The 27,715-nt window shown below is 37.2% G+C and overlaps 2 protein-coding genes across 3 annotated transcripts in view; one reads left to right on the forward strand and one right to left on the reverse strand.

The window, feature by feature from the left end:
* The window catches only part of LOC114748283 (DNA-directed RNA polymerase 2B, chloroplastic/mitochondrial), a 36,367-nt gene continuing 8,652 nt past the window's right edge, over positions 1–27,715 (reverse strand). The window contains exons 2-21 of one of the 2 annotated variants that reach the window (XM_028936643.1): positions 24,888–24,893; positions 19,442–20,354; positions 17,871–18,086; positions 17,641–17,774; positions 17,487–17,553; positions 15,589–15,647; positions 15,344–15,461; positions 13,981–14,094; positions 13,687–13,818; positions 13,189–13,605; positions 11,921–11,971; positions 10,794–10,864; positions 3,437–3,521; positions 3,090–3,242; positions 2,104–2,178; positions 1,934–2,023; positions 1,781–1,828; positions 1,522–1,636; positions 1,341–1,444; positions 1–907 (exon numbers count right to left, since the gene is read on the reverse strand). In XM_028936643.1, the coding sequence (XP_028792476.1) occupies positions 797–907; positions 1,341–1,444; positions 1,522–1,636; positions 1,781–1,828; positions 1,934–2,023; positions 2,104–2,178; positions 3,090–3,242; positions 3,437–3,521; positions 10,794–10,864; positions 11,921–11,971; positions 13,189–13,605; positions 13,687–13,818; positions 13,981–14,094; positions 15,344–15,461; positions 15,589–15,647; positions 17,487–17,553; positions 17,641–17,774; positions 17,871–18,086; positions 19,442–20,242 (2,961 nt within the window). In that variant the 5' untranslated portion in view covers positions 20,243–20,354; positions 24,888–24,893 and the 3' untranslated portion in view covers positions 1–796. Of the gene's footprint in view, positions 908–1,340; positions 1,445–1,521; positions 1,637–1,780; positions 1,829–1,933; positions 2,024–2,103; positions 2,179–3,089; positions 3,243–3,436; positions 3,522–10,793; positions 10,865–11,920; positions 11,972–13,188; positions 13,606–13,686; positions 13,819–13,980; positions 14,095–15,343; positions 15,462–15,588; positions 15,648–17,486; positions 17,554–17,640; positions 17,775–17,870; positions 18,087–19,441; positions 20,478–24,887; positions 24,894–27,715 lie in introns of those variants that run through there. The other variant, XM_028936642.1, reaches the window with a different exon arrangement.
* On the forward strand, positions 23,512–24,012 carry LOC114748278 (prostatic spermine-binding protein-like). The gene has a single exon (XM_028936635.1). The coding sequence runs from the start codon at positions 23,512–23,514 to the stop codon at positions 24,010–24,012; it is 501 nt and encodes a 166-aa protein (XP_028792468.1).

The raw sequence follows: 27,715 nt of genomic DNA on the forward strand, positions 1-27,715 counted from the left end.
TCATGAAAAGCATGAAAACACGCCTAATTATTATATTATAATTTCACATGAGCTATATATATTATTCAACCACATCACATTTACAAGAATTAGTTGATCCAGAGAGAACCAGTTGCATAGTCAGACAAAATTTACATCTCCTATAAGCAGCACGAGTCACATGCACCATGTGCTGCGAGTATGCATGTTCAAACAATTTTGGTAATATTTACCAAAGCAAAAATGTAGAAATACACAAAATTGCTAATTCCTAATTAAACTGAAGCTACATGAGTACTTTTCTCAGGATAACAAGAAGGATTTTTGTTACTCTTGTATTATAATATGTGCATGGCGATATCGGACCAGAGCTTCTTGCACAAGCTCTACCACATTCTTCATTATCACGTAGGAACCCCCTCAAAACGGGGTTAGATTTTCCGAGTTTCATTGGAGATCGACTCCAAGTGTAAGACTTGAGTGGTGAATTGCATGATGCGAATGAGTCCCGGTGGAAAATATCTCTCTCCCTAAAGATAACTTGGGAAGAATCCAAATCCCCACATTTGCCAATTGATTTGTAGTTCTGCACAACTGTATGCAAGTAGTTCAGTTCAATGGTGAATGTCACCTTTCCCTCCCAATGGTCCTCGTTCCTCAAGACCCTGAATGCCTTTAAAGATATATAAAGGCACTGTAACAGCCTCTAGCATGGATACTTGTCGAAGATCTTCCATTCTAGCCAAATTCAAAGATTAGATGCTGTAGGTAAGCCTTGAAAGTTAGAATTACCAAGCCTGATGAAGGATGATCTCAGTTAGTTAAAGAAGTATGGTGACTTTAAGACATCTCTTAAGTCGAAATCTCCCCGTTCTGGCAAGGGTGGGAACGATAATGAAGGGAAAGACCTCTGAAAGCCCTCCAGTAACTGTTCAAACAGTAAATAGGTTAAAGAGATAGAAATGACGTCAAAACAACCAGACAGCCACATCAGTTCGAACATTGATGTCAAATGAAACAATGAAGACCTCCTTCCTATGTTTGTTTCCGTAGGCATATTTAACTTGTGTAGTTACTTTACCCTCAGTTGCAACATGCCAATTTGTATGTAGTTTCTTCCCTAGCTCTGGGAAGTTAGAAAAGAGCTTTTCCCTACTCAATTAAGGTTGGGTGATTCTTCTCTTACAAATATAAACGACCACTTAGCAAAGAAAACAGATCACTTCAATAGTAAATATCATCTATTCTCTTGGGATGAAAAATCTATAATCATGAAAAATCTAGTAAATCTGATATCGCAAATCTTAATTAAGATCATTCACAAACAATAGTTGGGTAAAATATGTGCAGCTTAAACGTACATTTTCAAGAATTGGAATCTGATACAGTTCCACAAACTTCTCTCTGAGTATTCTGTTCATTTCATCCACATCACATGCATGCGTCCAGTAGGAATCATGAACCCCTACGGATGTAAAAGAAAAGATTACTCAAAAACATTAAACAATCAAATCAGATGGAGGGAACTGAACTAGGTAGAACCTGCAAAATTCAAGCCTGCCCTATGGCAGGCAACTGCTGTCATCATCATATGAGAACCATCGAGTGAGTGAACAAAATTCGGGGGAAATGCTGTCCTCTGTCGCTTGACCAAGACCTACAATAGTTGTAGATTACAAAGGAATGAGGACAGTACAGCATCAATATTTGCAGTCATAAGACAAATTTATCATGAAGATGCAAGGTTACGACGCAATTTTGCAAACAAGGAATTCCCAAGGGTGCCCATTGTTTAACCCACCTTATCTGTTTCCTCTTGCAGTGTCAAAATCTGAAGCGATGTTTTGACCTGTAACCAATACAATAGTTTATGAACGTGTTAAAACTCTTATCTTGAAACTGAAAACCAAATATAAGTATTAATAAGACGCATAATTCTAGCAAAAATACTCACCAAATGCCTCCCCAATTTACGGTAAGGTTGCACCACAGGAAGTCCAAGAGGAGTGGTCCAGCGCACAGGTTGATTTTCAGCTGCAATTATCTGTTTCAAGTGTCTTGGTCATACCATAAAACAACCAAGTAACAACAAAAGAGCATAAAATTTTATTCTCCAGAACATACTTTTGCACAGTCACCAAGCCAGCTCATAATACTCCGTGCTGCTTGAAACATTTCCTCCAAAGCAGTTAAGGTTACCTGATAGGAAAGATGCAAGACACAGTAACATATCTTGGTTGCGAAGATGAGATATTTTCAATACTTAACCTCAAATTGGCCACATTAAACCATATACCAGGCACTAGGTGGTAAAAACTATTGACAAGAAGCCAGGTTCAAAAAGCAAATTATGACATGATTACGAACAAATTACAGCTATTCTCTATGTACTGGTAATCATTTAATGTTATTATGGTACACAATAAAAACATGAAACAGGCCAAAAAATCTATATACAAATTCGGAAATAATTAGATTCATCTGTGTTTTCAATTATGCCAGTTTGAAATGTTGCTTTTAAAGTTTTAATTCCACTATATTGCACCACTAGGATCATAATGGCCTAGATAGGATGGTTAAATAGTTATGGGTTACATCGCAATCTATGTTTGAAATGAAAGCAAGGACAGATGTGGAGGAGGACAGTGAGAGGCTCCCCCCCCCCCCCCTCTCTCTTCCCAAAAAAGAAAAAACACCAAAAAAAACCGGGGGGAGGGGGGAGCAGGGGAACAAAAACAATATCTAAGTTTTCAGGAAAAAAAAAATATGGTCTTTGCTTTTTGAGCAAACCCACACCCCCACCCCCAAAAAAAAAAAAAATAATAACTCCATATTTTGCCTTCCATTCCCTCATTCCCCCAACTTATCAAGTCCTAGACGACAAGCTTAGTTTTTCATAATTTATTAGTTTTATTTATCACTGTATTACTTTTGATCTTAATTGAATTTGATACATATAATATTATGCGAGCTATGTTTTAATGCAGGTTGCACAAAGCTTTGTGCTATGTAGTATTATATTTAAGAACCTTTGTCTATCCAAGTACACTGCACATCAATTAAAACTTCAAATTTAAGATTGCAAACACAAATAATTCCTTCCCTCTAACCTTTGCGGCATAACAAGCAGCAACAAATAGCTCTTTATCATCTGAAATGACACCTCGGTCTTTCAACCTCCTCATTATCTGATCCCGAGCACCCATGTAAGTGACACCATACACTGATGTCATCACTGTTTGCTTGACCAATTTTCTATCCACCTGGATGATGTTCCAGATTAGCTAAGAATCTGCTTAGAGAGAGGATTTCTCAAGAACAACACTAATGTCATTCAAGAATAGTAATGCAAAAAAGAACAAAAAGGAAATTAATGCCATACAAACAATTATAGGCAATCATCTCCTTGAGCAAAAACAAAACATGTCAGATGTAAACCAAAAAGTAACAAGGAAACCTGATTGATTAAGGTCTTCGCCTGCAAAGCATCAGGAAAAACTGCAGGATCTTTCTGAGCATCCCTTCGTATAATGTCTAAAACTCTGCACAATATTTTCAGATATCATGGAAACTATAAATGCAATGCAATGATAAGCCCAGATAAAGTTCTGATTTAGCATAGAATAACTCGCTTGTGCATGTGTAGAGAGAGGGGGGGGGTTATGAGTTAAATACAGGACATAGTCAGATTTTAGAGCAGCAAGATCTTAAATTGCTTGCGTGACTTCACTTGATGTGTACTTGAAAAAAGCGTCCACTAGAAAATCACAATGGGTTATGGTTTACTGTAGCTTCAAACCCGGTAAGTCTTGAAATCCATAGAAGTCATGAATATGATTACTTGCAATCTTAACTGCAGAGTTCATCTTGTCCTTGTTATTGCCTCTTTGAAGATTCCGGAATGAATTTCATCATCTATAAAGGCATATTGGCTAGCTGAAACGGAAGATAATTAAATTGGCAATGCCCTCTCATATTTCCATTACCAAGGTTTATGTATTATTTGCAAGTTGAAAACCATCATGGAAACCATCAAACAATGTCGCCGTCAGTTACAACCTAGACCAATTCCTTTTCCACTGAATCTAACTCTTGATCTCCTATTGCTCTTCAAAACAAATAATGTCATTGCACTCCTTCTATTACCTCCTGTTGGCAGCGAAAGAGGAATTGGACCATGGGCCTAAAAACCCTAACCCTAATTAGCACTGATTTGAAATTTAAATTTATGATGTAATCTAGTATCTAGGGATATTATTCTGATTTCATCTTCATTATTTGAATTTGTATTTCCTAGGATCTAGGTCAACCACTAGGATTTCGGCTTATCACTCTCATCTATTAGGGTTTCTATACTCTATTTATAATCAGCACCTCATTTGAATAAGTTCAGAACCATTAGAGTTCTTCATGGTATCAGAGCAAAATGATAACCTTCGGTATGGGCCTACCTAACGAAGGAGAAAACAACCCTAGACAGCCACAAACAAACCCCACTGATTTGGCAGCAACAACAATCAGTTCAACTAACAACCAGAATTCATCCGAGCCCCTCCCTTCTGCCATTACCATTCATTGTCTCAATGGAGACAATTATCTCCAATGGTCCTTTAGTGTGAGACTCTTCATCATAGGCAGAGGAAAGTATGGATACCTCACTGGAACTATAGAGAAACCTGCAACCAGCGACCAAAAGTATGCCACTTGGGAAGCAAAATATTCAATGGTGCAGGCATGGTTGATAAATTCAATGACCATCAAAATCAGCACTCACTTTTCTTTCTTCTCAACAGCAAAAAAAGTATGGGATGCTGCAAGGGACATGTTTGCTGCCATAAAAAACAAGGCTGCCATACTTGAGATCGAGCACTTCCTCCACGATTTCAAGAAAGGTAATCTTTTAGTGACCCAATACTATACTGAATTAATTGTTAAATGGCAGCAACTTGATGCATATGAGCCACATGCTTGGAGTTGCATCGGAGATGCAGCGCCCTATGCAAACATTAAAGAAGAAAAGCGCATCTTTAAGTTCCTTCTTGGACTAGATGCCTCGTTTGAAGAAGTACGGGGCAGAATTATGGGGCGTGAGAACTTGCCCCCACTAAGAGAAGTGTTCTTTACTGTACGTGGTGAAGAGAGTCAAAAGAAATTAATCACTGACAACTCTATTGAAGCTGTTTAGCCAAGTGCACTAACATCTAAAGGAGCAATCTAGGATGATCACAGAAAACTCAACAAATGGTGTGATCAATGCAAGAAGAAAGGTCACACGAAGGATGTCTGGTGGAAATTACATGGCAGACCTCCAAAGAAAGGAAGGCAAGAAGGCCGGGGATACTTAGGCACTACTGAAGGGCCAAGTGAGTCAGAATTCAGCAAAGAAGAACTTGTTTACTCAGAAGATTCTTACAGAAACATGATTCCAAAGAAAATACCATTGCAACTGGGTAGATTGCCCATACAGGTAAAACTATACTAGCCTTAAAAACTTATGCGCATCATAAGAGATTATGGATAGTGGATTCTAGTGCTACTGACCATATGACTGGAAATTCAGATTTGTTAACAGATATAAGACCTTGCCCTGTCAACATTTTTTGTAAAGGTTGCAGATGGTAAAGCATTGAAAGTTGAAGGCCTAGGCACTACTTATATAACTTCTGAGATAATTTTGTATAATGTGTTCTACACTCCTAGTTTAAAATGTAGCCTATTATCTGTTGAAACCATGACAAACAGCCAGCAATGTGGTGTTTACTTTACTTCTGTTGAATGTATTTTCCAAGACCTGGGGAGAAGGAAGATGATTGGCACTGCTAAGATCTTAGAAGATCTCTACTGATTGGAAGTACAACATGGAGTTCATGAATCTCATTTGCACTTTGTGAAATGTTCTTCAGCTTTATCTATTAATTTTGAGAATAAAGAGGCATTGTTATGGCACTATAGGCTAGGCCATCCAATTTTCGTTACATGTCAAAGTTGTTTCCCCATCTTATGAATAAAAATGATTTTTCTTTTACTTGTGAAATCTGCCAGTTTGAGGGATAAAACTTATGAGTCATACAATGAAGTTGTGGGAAAAAGTGATGGAATATAGATTGAGGTTGGAGACTTCTATTTCAGAAAACCAATTTGGATTTATGCCAGGGAGATCCACATCAGAAGCAATCTATTTACTAAGGGGGTTAATGGAAAGATATAGAAGTAAAAGAAGAGATTTACATATGGTTTTTATTGACCTGGAAAAGGCTTATGATCGTGTGCCAAGAGAAGTATTGTGGAAGGCTTTGGAAAAGAAAGGTGTACGGGTTGCGTATATCAAAGTCATACAAGATATGCATAAGGTGGTAACTACCAGTGTAAGGACGCCTGGGGAGGAGACAAAGGACTTCCCTATTAAGATTGGCCTACATCAGGGATCCTCTCTGCGTCCGTACTTGTTCAACATTGTTCTCGATGTTCTAACTAAACCTGTTCAAGAAAGAATCCCTAAGTCCATGCTTTTCGCGGATGATATAGTTCTTATGGCGGAATCAAAAGAAGAGATTAACACTAGTTTGGAGTTATGGAGAAGGACTTTGGAGTCGAAAGGTTTCCGTTTGAGTAGGAACAAAACAGAATATATGCATTGTGATTTTGGAGGGAGGCAAGGTAATAGGGATTTGGAGGTGAGGATGGGAGAGCAAATTATTCCTCAAGTATCAAAGTTTAAATACCTAGGATCCATTATACAGGAGGATGGGGAAATTGATGGAGACATTTCTCATAGAATACAAGCTGGCTGGTTAAAGTGGAGGAAAGCTACCCGAGTTATTTGCGATAAGAAGGTACCTGAGAAACTTAAAGGAAAATTTTATCGGACTGCTATAAGACCAGCTATGATGTATGGTAGTGAATGTTGGGCAATAAAGGGAAAACAAGAGCACAAAGTCGGAGTAGCAGAAATGAGGATGTTGAGATGGATGTGTGGTCATACAAGAAAAGATAGGATTCGAAATGAAAAGATCAGGACAAGAGTCGGTGTGGCACCTATCCAAGAGAAAATGGTTGAAAATCGCTTAAGATGGTTTAGACATGTGCAGAGAAGGCCTTTGGAGGCCCCGGTGAGGAGGGTGGATCAAACAAGATGGAGTCCCATAAAAAGAGGCAGGGGAAGACCGAGAAGAACGCTGAATGAGGTCATTGAACGAGACCTCCTAATCAACAACATATCTAAGGATTGGGTTGTTGACAGAGCACGATGGCGTCGTGTGATTCATGTAGCCGACCCCACCTAGTGGGATAAGGCTTGTTGTTTGTTTTGTTTTTGTTTGTGAAATCTGCCAATGTCCCAAACAAACCAAAGCAACTTATAAACCACGCACACACCAATTTTCAAAGCCATTCCACCTCATCCATAGTGACATCTGGGGACCCTCACGAATATCCTCTATCTCATGCTAAATGGTTTGTCACCTTCATTGATGACCACACTCATCTTACATGGGTGTTTCTTCTGAAAGAAAAATCTGACTTACCCTCTACATTTATCAATTTTCACAAGATGATAACCACACAATTTCAAACCCACATTTCCACACTCTGTAGTGACAATGGCCGAGAATACATGAGCCACACACTTCAAAATTACCTTCGAGAAAATGGCATTATCCACCAAACTAGCTGTGTAGACACTCCACAGCAAAATGGAATTGTTGAATGCAAAAATAGACATATTCTTGAGGTAACCCGAACCCTTATGTTCACTCACAATGTTCCCAAACAATATTGGGTGGAAGCTATTCTCACAGAAGTATATCTAATCAATCGAATGCCTTGCAAAACTCTTAACTTCCAAACACCAATAAGCCTTCTCACCCAAACCTACCCTCACACATCACTAGCAACCAACCTAACCCTAAAAGTTTTTGGGTGTCTAGCCTATGTCTACCATAAAGGAGGAGGAAAACTTCAACCCTGAGCAATCAAATACCTATTCCTTGGATATTCATCTCCAAAAAGGATATAAGTGTTACTCACCTTCCTTTCGCAAACTTTTCATTACCATGAATGTTAAATTTGTTGAGGACCAAGCCTACTACACCAAATCTCCCATTCGGGAGGAGAATGTGGGGGAATGGGAGCTCTTAACCACTGAAAAACATGAAAACACACCAGAAACTGAACCTACCAGGCCAGAACCTACTCAAACAATCTTACCCAAGCCTGATTTAAGCCTTTCCAACCCTGAAACTGAATCTGAACATGAATCAGAATCTCTTTTCCAGCAAACTGAGCCAAATGCAATGCCTAATAATGCCTTACAAGACGCTACAATGGAGGAATCTGAAGCAGAAACAAGAGGAACTGAAGAGGAAGCAAATACTCTAAACAGTGGAGATCTTTCTGGATCAAGGCAAAACCAAGAATCAACCCAATCTCCAGAGCCTGATGATCTTGGATGGCCAATTGCGCTAAGAAAAGGGGTAAGACAGTGTACTATGCATCCTATTAGTCATTTTGTTTCCTATGACCAGTTGTCTACCTGTATGAAAGGTTTTGTGACTAAACTGGAGGAAGAGAACATTCCCTCAACCTTTGAAGAAGCAGAAAGAGATCCTAGATGGAAAGCTGCCATTGATGAAGAGTTACAAGCTCTAGATTAGAACCAAACATGGCAGGTTGTACAACTCCCAAAGGACAAGAAAGCAGCAGGGTATAAATGGGTTTTCACCATTAAATATAATTCATATGAGTCTTTAAACAAGTTCAATGCTCGGTTAGTAGCTAAAGGATTCTCTCAGACCCAAGGAATTGACTATCAAGAAATATTTGCCCCAGTAGCAAAACTGAACACTATTAGAATATTACTCTCGCTAGCTGCCAATCTAGATTGGCCCTTACATCAATTAGATGTAAAAAATGCATTTTTGAATGGAGATCTCAAAGAAGAGGTCTACATGAAGGTCCCAGAAGGTTTGGCAGAACAAGGAAATCTGACCAAGGCTTGCAGATTACATAAATCCCTTTATGGCCTTAAACAGTCACCAAGGGCCTGGTTTGAGAGATTTACAAAGGTGGTAAAAGGTACAGGCTACATCCAATGTCAATCTGATCATACACTATTTGTTAAGCACTTAGGTACAAAAATGGCTATCCTAATTGTGTATGTTGATGACAATGTAATTACTGGTGATGATTCTGAGGAGATAGATAGGTTAAAAATAAACCTGGCAGCAGCATTTGAAGTTAAAGACCTTCAGAACCAAAGGTACTTTCTTGGAATGGAAATTGCTAGATCAAAAAAGGGCATTTCTGTATCCCAAAGAAAGTATACTCTTGATCTACTCAAGGAAACAGGTATGTTGGGATCTAAACCATCATCAACTCCTATGGATCCTTCTGTTAATCTAGAATTCAAAAAAGATGGAGTCCCAATGCAGAGAGATATAAAAGACTGGTGGGCAAGCTCATATATTTGTCCCATACTAGACCTGATATAAGCTTTGCTGTTGGAGCAATTAGTCAATTTTCAGCACAACCACAAGAACACCATATGGAGGCTATTTACACAATACTTAGGTATTTGAAAATGACACCCAGAAGGGGAATATTTTTCAGAAAGGGGGAATCTCAAAATATAGTTATTTATACTGATGCTGATCATGATAGGACACGTGTTGATAGACGGTCAACTGGGGGTTATTTCACATTTGTATGGGGTAACCTTGTAACCTGGAGGAGTAAGAAGCAGACTGTTGTGTCAAGAAGCATTGCGGAGGCTGAATTAAGGGCCCTAGCTGATGGAATTTGTGAAGAAATGTGGATTATTCGAGTAATGAGGGAACTTAAAATTCGAGTTAATTTGCCTATTAAATTATGGTGTGACAGCATGTCAGCAATTCAAATGGTTCACAATCCAGTGCATCATGACAGAACTAAACATGTAGATATTGATAGACATTTCATAAAGGAGAAGGTTGAATCAAGAGTCATTGATCTCACTCAAATGAATACTTCCTCTCAAACAGCTGATGTACTCGCAAAACCTTTGGACAGATTCAAATTTGAATATCTCAAAGGCAAGCTGGGCATGGAGGACATCTACTTGCCAGCTTGAGGGGGAGTGTTGGCAGCGAAAGAGGAATTGGGCCACGGGCCTAAAAACCCTAACCCTAATTAGCACTGATTTGAAATTTAAATTTATGATGTAATCTAGTATCTAGGGATATTATTCTGATTTCATCTTTATTATTTGAATTTGTATTTCCTAGGATCTAGGTCAATCACTAGGATTTCGGCTTATCACTCTCATCTATTAGGGTTTTTTACTCTATTTATAACCAGCACCTCATTTGAATAAATAATAAGTTCAGAACCATTAGAGTTCTTCACCTCCTCTTCTGTCCCTTATCATTTATGTTATTTAAGAAAAGAAAAGTTAGTCTTCTGTAATATCTCGATTCAGCAGTGGTTCCTAAAACTGTCTGGACCAGGGAAGAAAGTGGGCATAAACATAGGTATCTATCATTGACTACATGTCATTACTTCTCACATGTTAGCCGCAATTTGGTTGTCTTCTCATTTAATGCTCGTACCAAAGGCTGCACTAGCTTTGGCACAGTTATAATTAATAAACAAACCCAGTCACAAGGACTCAGCCTCAGCTCTTGTCATCATTATTCGCTCCCCCTTCCCCCAAAAAAAAAAAAAACAGAGAGAAAGCATACAGTACGACATGCTACTTTACAGTCCCCCCCCCAAAAAAAAAAAAGGAAAAGAAAAGAAAATCGTGAACAATTTAAGGCCAGATGTAAGAAATGATGTACCTTGCTGCAATCCCTGAGTAAACATCTGCAGGCTTCTCTCCTGCAACTAAATTGACAGCAACCGCCCCCAACTATGAAAATAAAAACTCAAATAAGTAACTACATATAGAAGCCTCTTGATATATACATTACAGTGGCAAGGGGTTTATAGTAACTGTACTGAGAGAAAAGGTAAGTTTTGCCTTTAGAGTTAGTTATAGAGAGAGAGAATAGTCATCATGACATGTGTACGCCAGAATATATATCCCTGTACCTACACTGCTATGTTCTTCGTGAGTGAATATTCTGGTTTCTCCTCTCTACTCTTAACATTAAGGTATCAGAGCTAGGTTTCGATCATGTGGGTTATGGGCCCACCACGCTTCCGCTACGCCACCTCTAATCAATAACGCAACGCAGTCCAAAAAAGGAAAATAGAGCCCATACTAAACACAAGACATAGAAAATGAACGAAGATATAAGGAAACATGAGTGCAGACTTTTGACAGAACCTTTAATTTGGGTTCAAGAGTTTTGTGAAGTGAAAAGTAGACATATTTTTCAACCCTGTCCTACTCCTACCATTATATTGGGACAAAGCTCATTTTCAAACAACCTGACATTCTGACATGGGTGGAGAATAACGGAAGGGGTGTTTGGATTAGCTTTTTAGAAGTGATTTTACAGTATGCGAAGTAAACATGTGAAAGAAGCTTTGTCTCGACTTGTGTGAAAGTACCTTTTTTAATTGATTGTAAGAGGTTATCCAAACTCTCACGAAGCCACACAATCCCAATTTTTGGCTTCATTAATCAACAAAATATTCAAGACTGATTTCAATTTGATGTCTGGTTTTCACTCCAGAACGTTCAAATTCTAAATGATAACAAGAGTGGCTTTTCTTTTTCAACAGTCAACACCTTTCTTTTTCTGTTCTATTTTAGACTTATTATTGTTTAATCCATGGGAATTAGTAGCGGCTTGCCGCCATTTAAGTCTTATTTATGTACTCAAGTTCTTCAAATAAATAAGAAGTCAGAGCAATCAATTATTTTCACATAACAAGATCTCAAATAATTGGAGATATAGAACTTGGTAGCAGTTCAAATTCAAAAACAGAGAGACGCGGGCATCAAAATGGCCATTACCTTGTCTCTTCCTAAGGCAGCATAATGTTGCAAGCCATTGCAAGAACCATCCTAAGATAGAAATCATAAAAGAACAAATTGTATCTTGTCAACAATCAACAAATACGTTATAGAATGACAACGATGATCGCAATGACAATAATAAACATGGCACATCTAATTGGTCATTGAAATTAAACACAGGACAATCAAAAGAAAAGATCAAGCTTTCAACTGTCCTATATACCTATGAAGTGATGGAACAAAATGATAAGGATCACAGAGATTTATAATTGAAATATTTGCATCAGTAAAGATAAAAACATAATAATTGCATGAGTTCTGATGAAGCAAACTCATAACTTGAAAGAGAGAATGGTTTTCATCGTTTCACTATTGTCTACTAAAGAGAAAATGATAAAAAAAATCATTTGAAATGGTTTGGACACAGATCCATGTAGCCAAGATCACCAAGTAGAATAAGGCTTGGTATTGTTGTTGTCCTCTTACTTGCTGAAAAATCTTCTCAGTTTCTCCTTGATTATATTTAAATCCCAGTTGCCAAAGAAATGGACCATACTTTTCTTGACCAATAAAGAAACTGACCATTACATAATTTCGGCATTATATATTGGCAAAGTTTAAATAAAAGTTAGTCATATAATTTGGGAATATTTAAAACTAATTTGCATCTAGTTATACTCCCCAATATCATCTAATGACTATATTACTACCCGGGAGGCACTTAAAAGTATATAATCAGAAGTTCAGAACATGTTTGAATGGGTTTGGCTGGGCTGCTCTTTCTTTCTTCCTTTTTCTTTTTTTTCTTTTTTTTTTTTTTAAAAAAAAACTATTTGGTGTGGCTTTTGTGCACAAATAAGGTTAGCCTAGCTTTATTTTTTCAACAAAAATTCTTTCAACTCTTAAAGTTTTGGATTAGGGTTTCTACTACTCTTCTGTTTTCAACCTCATCAACTATAAACATGACCAATAAATTCTTATTTACTAGTGTGTGCATATGTAACGAATAGTATATCACAATATACAAGGTACACTGCATGTAAAAAGAAGCTAGTCAATAGTAATTGTACATTACAGGATTTGTTTTCTTTCTTTTTACCATTATTCTTATTTTTCTTTATTTTCCTTTTTACTTTCAAGGAAAAAAATTTAACCACACACACTAACATCTAAACCCCATCCAAGCCGAATAACTCTGACTCCATTTGGAACATCGAGATCATTTTATTCTCCAGACCCAAATTCAATTTACTTTCATTAAATACCTGATGTACAGGAATATGTGAGACAAATGTTTCAGGCGAATGGCTTCTTAAGGCTTCAGTGAGGTCTATGCACACAGCCAAGCATTGGAATGGATCCTCTGCATTCAACCACCACCGCCTCCCTTCAAGTGGTTTGTCTGCAGAATCAAATATATCTTCCAAATGACTTTCCACAAATGCTATACGACCATCGTGAGATAATTTATCAACACCACCAGCATAAAGATTCGCCAAGTGAATCTTCAGCCAATGTAAGCCAGATGTTCCAAGAGGACGTCCCTCAGCAAATTCCAATATGCCCCGGCATACATCGGAACCAAGGTGATTCAAGTGTGGGTGCATAGGGTATGCACGTCCTCGGAAATCAAGGTTGTGAGGGTAGAAGAAACCCTCTTCGTCCTTCAAATTCCGTGCTACCTGAACCCATATGATTGCGTGTGTTAATAGATAAACATAATGGATTGCTAATCGATACACAAAAAGTTCAAGCAAGCTTACAGCAAGTTTAAGTTCTATGTCACAACGTCTTGAGTGTCTCTCCCTGTTCTCTTTCTTCACAGATTTAGACTTCCATCTCCACTTCTTGATCTGGGCTTCATCATCAGTATCAGGCTTCTCAGGCAAAGGAAGCTGCAAGTTGAATTTCATCCCAAAACATAGTGAACAAAACTTCCATAAAGCACAAATTCACAATTCAAAGTAAGTCATAGATCTGTATGGCATAATTTATTACTAATTAAATAGGGTGAAGGGAAGAAAACAAGTGAATATCAGCTGCATAATTGAACTTACATCATCACGGTCCACCAAGTCAGCGAGACAGCCTCCACTGGCCCAAATTCTATCTGTAATGCTCAGTACCCTTTTATTTATCCTCCATTTTGTATTCCCAAGGGTATCTAGGGCCTAACCACACACATATATACATAGTTATTACATATTTTGGTTATGAAATGCTCCTCTATTCAGACGAATTAGCAGAAAAGCAGATTCTGCGTACATTATAACAACAGCAACTAAACTTTCCATGCCTTAACTAGTTTTCCCTCCAAAACAATTTCCATATTTTGGCTAAAAAAGTTGTTTAATATAAGCTACAAAGTAGTTTATTGCAATTAATATAATGTTAATTAATATTAATGACAAAATTTAATCAAGTTATATTGACGTCCTTACAATAAAATAAAAAAATAATAATGAATAGAGCTCAGTCATCTAGAACATTTTGAAAAAAGAAATGATAATGAAAATTTTGGTCTCTCAAACTCGACTTAGTTATCGACTCGGTCCCTCAAGTTTAATTTTTATCAATCAAGGCCCTAAAGTTATATAGCCACACACAATAAGTGTTTATGGTTTGAAGACATATCATCCTAGACACACATGCAGTGTAAGCTTCGGTAACCTCTTCATGGATTGTGAGGGGAAAAAAAAATGCTGATATGATGAGATCAATTAAGAGTATGAAATTGTGTATGAAACTTTAGGGACTTAATTCATAAAACTAAACCTGCAAGAACCAAATCAATAATTGAGGCAAACTTGAGGACCAATTTTTCTTTTTCCCCCAAAAAAAAAAAAATTGAGCAAACAAGGCGTTTTAATCCTATGTATTGACTAGAACTTTTTATATGTCAATTACACTCCTACCGAGTGTAATATTGATTTTATATGTAGGAGTAATCAATATTGATTTTAATATAATTTTTTCAAATAATAATTGCTAGGAAAAATTATTATATTAAAATATTATATTAAAAAGTGCTGCTACAGCAGTACATATTACATTAAAAAGATTAATAAATAAACTGGCCAGTGCATGATGAGCAGATTTTAATTTTGCAATCATATTTATATCAAAAAGTTGTTACTGTTTATTCCATACAATAATAATAACAATTACGACAACAATTACAATAATTCCGACAAAATATTACTCTAAACTAAATAAAATGAAAAAGTATAATTGTTACTATTGTGAATGATAAAAACTAAAAAGTTCACTGACGTTTATACTCAGCAGTCTCCCAGTGCACAGATTTCTAACTCTAATGGCCATAGCTTTTGGGGTCGATATCATAACTGACAAACATTCTTAAATATAAGGTTTCCTCTTTCATTCATAACTTTCTAAAAAAGACTAAGAAATTCAGACCTCAAATACAGGTCCAAGTTGCTTGAGAGGGGCCCTTTTAATAGCTTCACGCTGTTGCTTGGCTCCATGAGTACGCATGACATAGGATGGCAGGAATAAGTGTCCACCTTTGTCAAAACTGCAGAGTACATTAAAGAGAGAATTCAAGAGTCGACAGTTAGGTTGATGAGTCAGACAGAAAAACTACAATATATGATTGTAAACAAAGAACACAACGGACACAAAAAAATAAAAAGTTACCATACCCAATCCAGTTAACTGGAGGAACCAACATTGGCATATAGGGAATCACCACATTTCTTGCCTGTTAGAGAAGATAAAAGCAAGAAGTATCAGCAGCAAGGAAGGGAAGATGAATATAAATAGGGAAAAGTAATCGGCAAGTCTCTACAGTTTCACTTGATTTTTAAATAAAAGGTCCTTGTAGCTTTTTTCTTTTTATAAGGTCTTTATAATTTCACCTGATTCTTTTTAATGAGATCCTTATAGTTTTTTTATGAAATACATACAGTTTCTCGTAATTTTTAGTCAAGTCCCCATAGTCCCCCCCCCTCTATCAAACCCTTATGGCTATCCAATCTCCTTTTTTATTATTGATCATTAATATTAATTGTTTCAAATTTAAAAAATCGAATTCATTTTAATTTTTCAATTTGAATTATTTTCAAATTCTTTTTCTATTTTCAAATTTTTATTTTGTAGTTCAAATTCATTCTAGTTAAAATTTCATTATTTCATTAATTTTTATTTTAGAAGTAAAATTGCAACCATTCTCAGACAAAACATATTGAAATAGCCTCAACAGGAACTACTGAAGGCTTTGACGTCCGCCAGGATAAAAAGCTTATAACACTCTGAAAATTCATTGCAATTACCCAGTGTGGGGAAGGAAAAGGGATGTGGTATAGCAGAGATCTACTTTTCACTGTCAATCAAATAAAAGTAATTATCTGGAATATTATAGTGCTATTATATTATTACATACAACTGCCGAAAAAATCAATGAGAAACATAATAGAACAAGCAGGATCACTTGGCCCCCGAAGCAAAGGGCAGGATCTGCCTTAGTGCACATATTGGGAGCGTCATTTATAGTCTTTGCATCAGGAGCAAAATAGCAGTATTAATCCCATAGAGTTCAGATATCCAATGAAAAATTTGACATTGGAAGGTGGTGTTGGTATCTGAATAGTAAGATTGAAAGTAACTATTGAAGACCAAAGAAGCGGAGGAGTAGGGTTACAAAAAATAAAAGACAGAGAAATGCAAAATACAAATTGTCCTCCAAGAAGAAGATGGGAGAGGAGCATAATCAACAACAATCAAGACATTCCAATTCAGAAGTCTCTACACATTCAGATTCGTGGGAAAATAAAATGAAAACTCAAAGAAGGGTCTACCTACATAGGTTATAGACAGACGTGAAATCTAAGAGTCAAAGTGTTGTTGCAGCGGCACGTCAACTCCAAAAGGGCACCAATTGGTCGAGAGCAAAGTAACATTTGATGGGCACACAAATAGAATGGAGAACTCTTTCCAAAAATTAGGCCCCATTTGACATGTCTGACGGAAAAGGCCAAGAAATTCCATTGGACAAATCGAGATACGTAATGCATATTAAACTCCTATTATTATTCAGGGTTACAGAAGACATTTCCCTATCAAAAATCACTTATTTCATTCTTTCTCTATTCTATTCCATTTTCTATACCAAATGGGGCCTTAGCTGTTGATGTGAGGGAGCTAACCAAGGTAAACACCCCATAAAGCAACCTTCACAACTTGATATGGAACCAAGCAGGCGTTCAATATAGCATTAGTCTGCACTATATTAGCCGCACCATTTTCATTGGCCCTGGGACCGCCTGGCTGGGGAGGGGGGGGGGGGTACACCATTTTCTCCCATCTCAAAAGATATCTCACAATTTTTTCAAAGTCTAGAATCTAACTAAATGTGCAAAACAATTCAGAAGCCCATCTCTACAAGAAAAACAACCAAAGTACACAATTTCATCTTAGTCTGTTAGCCTAATGAAAAGCTGTCACCTAATGAAAGCTTAAAAAACCAACAATGATATCACAAATGATAAACCATCAGATCTCAATTTAAATGAATCAGTAGAAAGTGATAGAATAAACTTACAGTTTTCTCAAGGCCTTTGAGAACTAGAGGGTTGCATTCGATGACACCATATTTTCTGCCTGAATTCCTGAGCAAAACAAAAGGCACAATCATACAGCAAAGTATTAAATAAAAAAATTTAACATTTCCACTCGAAAGAGAGATCGATGCTTACACTCCATGTCTTATCACTGTTTTGAATGAATGAAAGAATGCAGGTCGGATATCAGGTGGACAATCCCCTGGGTGATCAGATGGAGGTTGTATATAGGCTGTCTGTATCAATATCTCAATTAATCGGCTTCCTACCTGTGAAGTCCACATGACAATTATTTAAAAAAAATTTTAAAAAAAAATGAGCGGCATGAATGACGAATCACAGAGTTGGGAAATGGTTATTGATACCCTGGCCTTATTATCCGATCCCCATGGCTTTGAATCATCTTGGCCCTTCACCATCTTTCTCACTACAGCGAGCTTTTGCTTTTTCATCAAATCAGTAACTTTTTTCCGCAGCTTATCCTGTTCCCTGCTTAAGGCGTTCACCTTATCTCCCCCTTCTTTCTTTGCTGTATCACCGTTTTTCTTTTTAGTCTTCTCCAAGAACTTGTGTATTCTAACCTGAACCATCAAATTATAGGTGGCATGAAAGGAAATCAAGAGTTATGCCCCTTAATATCTGCACATCATATAAATTAGATCACGAAAAACTATCGCTGTCTATTCTTATGCATTGACAACAAATAAATCAGGTCACTCCCCAATACCCTCACCTTACTAAAGCCTGGGTTTCAGAAGTTGTTGGAGATTATGAGAAGGCTATTCATGGGCCTTCACTTCTTGGGAGTTTAAACTTATGAACTCCATTAGTCCTTGACATGGTATAAAAGCTTCTATAACCAAATAAGTCGAGGCTGTGTAGGATTTTCCATGGCCCCATAAAGATTAACCCAGACTCAGAAATGACAAAAGATTTTCTTTGTCCTTCAAGACAAATAAAACTTTGTATGCATTTTTAGTTATTCATTAAAGCTTATTTCCACATATATAATTTCTACGACCTTGTGATTATTGATTATAAGTGATTTTTAATCAGAAAACAAAAGATGGTACGTTTCTTTTTTGCATTTTTAAGCTATTGGTAACTATTTTTTTAATTTTGAAAGTTTATATCTCTGACTATTTTTGTAAGGTTTGAAATTTGAATTTTAAAGTAGCATGAGAGGGAAAGCATAAAAAGAGATTTTGTCATGTCGGTGTTTTTAGGAATTCATGAGAAGTTTTTTATTCTAAGATAATCTTTTTGGCTTGAAAGGTGTGACTTGTTTTCTTAATTAGAATTGAGATGAAATAATTCCCTATTCACCAGCTCCCATGCATCAAACGAGGAAGAGCACACTAGTTTTCTCTATATCAGAATTAAATTTCAACATAATAATCGGCTTCTCTACACTTCACGTCTAATAGGCTCTCATGAGAGTGTGTAATAAGTACTATAGTAAACTTATTCATGAACCTTCACTTAATAGCTTAAGCTTTTGGGTGGAATTGATCCTTGAAAGTAAAACGAAGGAGGCTTAAGAATCTTGGAACCCTACTTTATTTTCAAAAAGTACTCTTACAGATTAGATTTCCCTTTAGTTGAGTTTGGGAAACTAAACTAAACTTATTCCCATCCCATCCCGTGAAACCCCCTAGCAGAAGTTCCCTTTTCTACGGTTCAAATAGCCTACAGATTTTCTGCACTAGTTAGTAGATGAATGGCAAAGAGCAACACAAGTACATATTGAAATTTGAAATCGAGATCCATAATTTTTTTGGAAAAAAAAGGGATCATATATGGTACCAATCAAAGAAGATCTACAAATAAGTTGAGCGGTGGTTAGTCCCATTTATTTCAACCAGGTAAGTTGAGTGCTGACATACAAATAGAATATAGAATGAACATGAGCAAGATGAGAGAAATGAGGACAAACCTCATGCTCGATGGCATCACCCACACTGCAGGCAGCATGTACAACTTTTACGCTGCCATGCTCATTTCCAGTCATCAACAAACTCACCAATTTATGCATTGTGATAACAGCCATCATGTCTGCTGGTAACTGATCAAAGTAGGGTGCATGTGTCGCTTTAATTTTCCCAGCTTGGCACAACTCTTGTTCCTTGGCAATGGCATCCCGAAAAGGCTCAAACCAACCAAGGAATAGAGTTTTAATGTATGGCAAATTGGGTGCCAGCTTCTGCTCACACATGTCCATCAAAAGTTCACTGTACTCTTTTGCAGCTTGCTCCCATGCTTCAGTCTCAATCTTAACCTGCCTTCTTCTAAGTAACTGGTACTTTGACTGTGTCATGCCCCGAGCCATATTCTTCATATTTCGCCACCTAATTCGAGCCTGCCTCCTCTCTTCTTTCCTCATCTCTTTCATTAAGTCTTCAACTTCATCATGCGAATCTTCCTCAACATCTGTAGAGGTTACTGCTTCTGCAACACTAGCATAGCCTTTAATCTGATTTCTCAAGCAACCAGAACTACTATGATTCCACAAAGAACCTTCTTCCGACCAAATTCCATTACTCCGGGGATTGTAACCCATTCCTAAAGATCCGCATTTTAATCCAGACATAGGCTCAAAGGATCTAACTTTAAATCTTCCTGGCAAAGTTGAACCCTGAGAGTGACAAAAAGAACTATGAGCATTTAGAGGAAGGCGCAAATCAAAACGTAACCGGTTGCTTTTCGAAACGGCTTGTTTTGCAATGTTCCTCCACATAATTGTACCACTCCTCGAGTGGTTTGGTTGGGAAATAATTGGTTTCTTGTCAAAAGGAATGAAAGAATCAAGTCTCTTGTCGAGATTGTAAGTGAATAAAGGGGGTCTACTACTGAACATCAAATTGTTGCGAAAATGGTTCGCAGAAATGAAATAAATTCAATATAATTGAGAGTTAGAAGTGGTGAGATTAAAAGAAATGAATCAACGAAGACGTCGGCAAAAGCTTTGACATGGCCGCCTTAAACCCTGCATAAATCTTTGCCATGGCCTTCGGTATGCTTCTACTGGGGTATCAGACTAAGGTCGTGCTAATTGTGTTTGTGCCCCTGAATCTCGGGGATTTAGATTTGTGCCTCTCTGATGACATGGACCGATGACAACACAAGATTAACAATAAAAAAGGAATATATTAATTTTTTTAATAAAAAATGCATTATAAATAAAAATAAAATTGAAAAGCATCTTAATGATAAAAGTCCTAAATCTAAAAGAGCAGTAAAAAAATATAATTTTAATATTAAAGGAATCGAAATTTTTAAGTAAAGACTAAAGGGAAAATAACATATAGAGAAACCAGAAAATGTGAAATGCCAAAATAGGAAGCTTAGCAAATGTATTGACAAATTGGGAAGTATTGCCTAATGGGGGATTATGCAAATGTTGATCAATTACCAAAAAGCCCTTCTATCAGTGTTTGAAAGCAGAGAGAGAGAGGCGTGAACTAGCCACTTGTGTTTTCCTGGTTTCTTGCTTCCACCATCCCCCTTACTACCCTAAAAATACCGGCAAGTTGGATAGTTGACGACCCCGAAATAGTGTGTGCATAAGAGAGCAGAGCAGTTTGAAGTGGAAGGCAATTCTGTTTGAAGGGCGAACGTCGTCGCCTGTGTCTGATTGGGTGGAAGGACGAAGGTTGGTTGTCAGTGATTTACCATTGCGGTTAACAAGTATCAACGGCATTTCACTAAGGTAAATTTAGGGATTTAAGTTTCATGCTATGGTCGACGTTTCTAGGTGAGTGGGGGAAGCAATGATTAGGTAATATTTAGAAATGACACGATGAAGTTTGTGAATGACAAGAACGGTGATTAAGAGTTTATGCTGAGTCTCTATGGCATGCTATTTGTTTTTTATAACGAAGTTGAGAACTATGACGTTAGGGAAAAATGGGTTTTCAAATAAGTAGGAAAATTATCTAATTGACTAGAAAGATTATATGAATGAACTGAAAATGACAATAACATACTGGTAAATGACTATAAACGAAGTTGAAATGACCATATTCATAGTAGTAACCTTATTGTCAGTCTGTAATGGCCATATTGGTAATGACAATGAATTAATTGGAAACAACTATATTCATAATAATGATCTTACTGTCAATCTGTAATGACCAAATTGGTAATGATAATGGAGGAACTGGAAATGATCATATCCATAGTAAGGACCTTACTGTCAGTCTGTAATGACCTTATTGGTAATAACAATGAAGGAACTGGAAATGACCATAATATATTTGGAGAGAACTAGAGATTTTAGTATATGTATAACAATTATGACTTAATGACCATACATTGATGACTTTATAGAATTATATGATATGGTATTGGAAGAAGGGGAAGGGTCTACAAGCAAAGGAGTACACAGTAGGCTTGTGTTGTTTAGAAGGTACTATATGGCGAAACGAGGGGAGAAGTGTAAAAATGCAAGAGAAGAAAAAATTGAAGTGGGGAAGGCATGGGAGGCACTAAGTCAGGAAGAGAGAGATAGGTATAATGAGAGGGCAAACAAAACGAAGCCAGAGAAAGGTGAGAAGAAGAAGTATGATATTCCTTTGTACACCCGGTACTCATTGCCCAGATTTAAGTTATTTGCTGAGTGTGTGAAGAAGAACAAGCGGTTAAGGCAAAAAATTAAGTGGATGGGATTTGGGAACTTGCTTAATGTGAATGTGAAGCAACTTCCATGTAATCTACTTGTGTCATTGTTGAAATCCTATGACCCACCAACACATTTTTTTACCATTAGGAGGCAAGGGGAGGCAATTGAAGCAATAGATGCTCATGATTTTCTAAGTGTACTTAACAGTGGGGAGGAAGTCAAATATGATATTGGTGAGGATGACCCAACATATAAGAGGTTAAAGCACACATATTGGAAGGTTCTATTTACCCAGATACTGAAGAGGATATTATTTGGGACAGAAACTAATTTTGAGTTCCTATTTATGCTTTATACAGTTGAGCTTTTTTATGTCCTGGGTCAAGCACAATTGTACATTTAAGTTTGTTGAAAGTGATGCGTTGCACAATGGATGGGTTTGGAAAATATGATTGGTCAACATATATAATTAAGAACCTCTGGAAGGAAATGGGAGAGTTTGTGAAGATGACAAGAAGAAGAAGAAGAAGAGGAAAGAAACTTGCAATGTTGGAGGGTGTCTTTATTTGCTATTGGTAAGTCAATATTTTTATTGGTCATTATAATTTTGTTTAATGTTATTGTTGCAGAAGTGTGACCTATATTTATTTTGTTTTGCAGCTATATTTTGCTGAGCGTTTCCCCTTGGGGAAAACTATTGACCAGAGTTCACCAAGCCCTATTGAATATTGGACCAAGGAGAAGATAAAGGAGAGGGTGGAGAAAGAGAGAGGTAGCAGCATGGGAATATTGTACAGAACCAGTGGCAATGAGGTTTACTCAGTAGGGGATGATGACAGTTCAATTCTGCAGTCTTTAGATCCAGTATGTGGGAATTTAGAAAATTTAGCTGACCTAAGCTCAAGTAAGTATGTTAGCAAGGTTGATACTTGAGATGACGAGACTTGATTAGCAAATGACCAGTCAGATACTGGTAATGATAACAGTGATCAATTAGTTTGATATCTTCATTTACTGTGTATGCAGGTGTTGAAGGAGTTGAGGGCTTGTTTCATAAAGAAGTTTGAAGAAAGCCAAAGGATGTTAATAAAGGCTCTTGATGATGAGCTAATGAAAGTGCAGATTAGATTGAATGCCAAAGTGAAGGGGATAGGGAATGAGAAGGTCACTGCTAAAGAAGGGGGTCAAACAGCTAGTGATACAGGTGGTAACGTTACTGAAGAAGCTGAAGACGTTGACTGAGTGGTGGAGGAGATTGCAACAGTGGTTGCAGCAAGAAGTAGAGCTGAGGAACTTGATAAGAATAACAACAGCAAAGGAGATGATGAGAAGGATAGGATGAAGAAGAACATAACCTTCATGATAGGGAAGGAGGTCATGATTATATGGTTGAGGAGGTGGAAGATGAGGATGACCGTGATGGTCGTAGAGGTGATGACGATGATGATAAGGACGGGGATGAGGAGGAAGATGACCATGATGACCAGGAAGGAGGTCATGATTATGTGGTTGATGAGGAGGAAGATGACCATGATGACATGGAAGAAAGCCATGATTATGTGGTTGAAGAGGTGGAAGACGACGATAAGAAGGTTGAGGATTCAAATGATGAGGGTGAGGAACACACACATGCAAAGACTGCAAACCCTATCAATCTTCCTTTGCTGTTGGATCATGATTGGGAGAGCAGTGACAGTGGTGAGGAAGCAGGACCTGAAAAATCCACTGAACTGAGGAGGTCAACAAGGGCAAAGAGTTTCATAATTAAATCTCTATGGATGGAGTTCAAGGCAGCTCTGAAGATAAAGAAGCCAAAGGAGGAAAGGGACATTTTTTTCACTTTAATATCCTGTAGACCTAAGACTGAGGAGGAGGGAAAGAAATAAGTATATCCCTGGTTAGCTTGAGTTTTAAATGACACAGTGTGTACTGACAATGACAGCAACCGAATTGAAAATGACAACAAACTATATGGGGATGAGAAGTGATGATGTCCCCAACACCATACTTTCTGTCACTAACATCTGACAATGTTTGCGGGATTGTCATTAAAATGTTTAATGAAGATATAGACTGACAACAACTGTTTTCTGGGTGGAATGAACAGAGTAAATAACAGGGTATTTTTAAATGCTCTGTCTCTATACCCATGCTTATGTTTGATAATGTTTGGTGAGATAATTGTATAAGAATGACATTTTTACTATGTAATGTAGGTGGTTAATTTGGCGTGCAAGACAGTGATGGAGGACATAAAGGCAGAGTTGGGGCCAGAGAAGAGGCACATCTTCGATGTGGATTTTATGGTAAGGTTATTTAATTCTGAATTCAAATACCAATGATAGCAATGGAATTGGAAATGATTGTTCTCTATCAATAGATTAACTATTTCATGTCATGCAAAATATGATGTCACATGACCCAAACTGGAAAGCCCAAAAATATAAGAAGCTCTTTCTTCCTGAGTTTGTTGGCTACAATTTAGGTGAATGTGATTTCATAATTGGTCTTGCTCTGGTTGGCCAATATTGGTTTTGCATTGCCATTTAGCCAAGCATATTGGATTTTCTCATATTAGACTCCATGAGTGACCATTTCAGAGCTAAGGACAAAAAGAAGAAGAAGAAGGTTGTCATCAAGGACCTAGTAGAAATGGTTGTGGATGAATGTGTAAGAAAAAACTCATTGTGTTTACCCTAGTTTTTGAACTTGTAAAATCATTCAACTTTCTATGTTGGTCCTGAAACGTGGTGAACCACACTTGAATCTTTTTTGCAGAGGAAGAGGTTCAGTATTATATTGGACTTTGTCAAGCCAGGACTGGTTAGGAAAAGGCCAATGTCTTAGATGACATTTGCAGAAGTTCTCCAGCAGAATAATCCATCAGTCTTGTCAATTTCGAATTTTGTGTGGTAAATGAACATGTTAGAGACGTTAACTAACTATGTTGATATTGTTGTGTCCATAGGAGGGATTGTGGGGTGCACTGCATGATGTCGCTGAGAAGATGGGAACCTGGTGTGACCCTTAACTACACAGAAGAAGAAGTTGATGGCTTTCGTCGTGACCTGACATAGTGGTTGGTCAATCATAAAATGAATGAAAAACATGATGAGGTATTGGATCTTATTCGACAACCAGAACCAACCAAGAGCAGAAAGTCAAAGAAAAGGCATCTATCCTAGGTGTTCAATGTTAGGCTTATAATTCACTTGTTCTCTGTTAGATTGCTATATGTAATATGCATTGTAGGCTGACCGAATGTGTACTCTGCCATGTGAATGAACATATTTCCCAGTGACATTAATGAATCTGAGTTTAACCACACGAAAACAGATAACGACAACAACTACATTGAATATGTGCTGTTGGTTTCTATTTCTTTTCAAGTTACTCAATTTTACTTGAGTATGTCCTGTTGGTATCCATTTGGAAATGACAACAACTTATCTGAATATAACAACAATAATCATAAACATAATCTGATCTTCATTATATAACATCAGTTTAACATAAACTGTCAGCTTAGGTTGATTACATCACTGCCAATAACTAGAACAAATTTGAAAATGACAACAACTAATCCGCATATAACAACAATGAAGATGACATAACCTAATTTTCATATATAACATCAGTTTAACATAAACTATCATATTAGGCTGATTACGTCACTACCAATAACCAGAACAAATTTGAAAATGACAACAACTAATGCGCTATTAACAAAAGATAACATCTCCATAACAGTAACTTGTTTTCACGTATTCAATGACAAGTGCATATTAAGATATTGGCCACACTTAATATTCCCTTGTCACTGACATTTCTATCACCTTACTTACAAAAAAAGTCTCCACCTAGCTCCTAACTACAACCTCAGTCCCAAAAAAGTTGACAAGGGTGGAGCACACAACTATGTACACCAAAAAATGACCCATCCTCACTGTACTCAAAACTTCATGATAGGTTAGGATTTTTACAATACCTCCTTATACGTCCAAGTTGGTGGCATCTTTCACATTGGTATATCCATTTGTTCTAGAATTGTGATTCATCCCTGTTTGCTTTTGGCCTTCTCAGTGGTCGAGATGTTATAAGAGGTAGCAAGAATATTTGCTCACTGACATTTCCTCTCTTATAGTAATCATTTGGGTGAGCCATGTCTGTTGTTACCATAGGAATCATAATGCAGGTATAAATCTTTTCTTGTCATGACCTTTTATAGCAATTATCAACATAATCATAAGCATTACCGTGGACAACCTTGATGGCTGCACAAGCATGGCAACAAGGGATCCTCGTCATTTGCCAAGATCTGCAACTGCGTTAGTGTAGTCCAAGATCAACTCGATGGTCTTCACGTGATGTTGTCACCTTTACTCTTCCCCCACCATAATTTTCAGCATACATATGCTCAGACCCAGCCACCATATCTATCACCTTACTGTCTATATTTGGACCAACACAATTCTTCCATTTGGTCATAACCATATAGGAGGCATGCAGCTTTCTTGCTACTTTCTCTCAGTGCTCACAAATCAATTGGGGTATAGTATGCTTTCTCTCATTGACCATCCATACATTTAATGATTCTGCAATATTATTTGTAATATTGTCCTATCTTTTATATGGGAACCTGCTTCTAGCCTACCTATCCACATCCCCATGATTCATAAGCCAATCAAATAGCCTTAGAGAAAAGGCTCTCATGTCATCTATTGCTGCCTCAAATTTCTCATCCGTCCTTGCATATGCAATTTTATCCAATAAATGTAGTGCATCTTCCTTTAATTGGTCATCTATCCTTGTTTGCCCCTTATTCGTTTTCATAACTTCTGAACTAAAATTCTTTTAATGTGTCTATAACAAAAGGCATGCCTTTGACCCTCAAAGGTTGATGCCACTCCTCCGATGATAGCATTGTGTCCATCTGATACAATCGTCACTTTCACAGAACCTAAAATTTTTTTTATCATATAGAAAAACCACATCTAGTCATTTAGTGTTTCTCCCTAACAATTGCAATTGCAAATGGCAACAACTCGTTATCTACATCATAAGCTAAAGCTGACAGCATTGTCCCCTTGTATGGTTCGGTTAAGTGAGTTCCATCAACATACAAAATATGCCTCGCGCTACCCAAGAAACCCTTAATGCATGACCTGTATGCTATGAAAACAAGCTCAAACAGGTTCCCAATGGCAGTCCATTTAGCCACAGTTCTTTCATCTGTTTCCGTTAGCCTTTTGCATATCCATGGTATAAGCATGTATGATTGTTCAAGCCTACCATATATGTCTTCTAATGACTTCTCTTTTGCTCTATAAGCCTGTTTATATATTAGATCAATCCCATACTCTCGTTTTAACTTCTTTCTTATCTTAGAAGTGTGCTTGTCTACACGATCCCTCGTCTCATCAATTATTATTGATGAGTTCAAACTAGTTCTTCTAATATGCATCACTTCCAAGCTATCTTGGGTAGAATGAACATGCCAATTTATAAATATCATCACTCGTAGCATATCACAACTCTTCCCCCCATGATTTGCACATAGCTTCCATAGACAACCTTCAACTTTTCACC

The sequence above is a fragment of the Neltuma alba genome, unplaced genomic scaffold (assembly GCF_004799145.2).
Source record: "Neltuma alba isolate B1F8T4 unplaced genomic scaffold, ASM479914v2 tig00005664_pilon, whole genome shotgun sequence".
Taxonomy (NCBI): domain Eukaryota; kingdom Viridiplantae; phylum Streptophyta; class Magnoliopsida; order Fabales; family Fabaceae; genus Neltuma; species Neltuma alba.

What these genes read in the sequence shown, in the direction of transcription:
- LOC114748278 (XM_028936635.1), top strand. Translation starts at nt 23,512, where the DNA reads ATGGTTGAGGAGGTGGAAGATGAGGATGACCGTGATGGTCGTAGAGGT.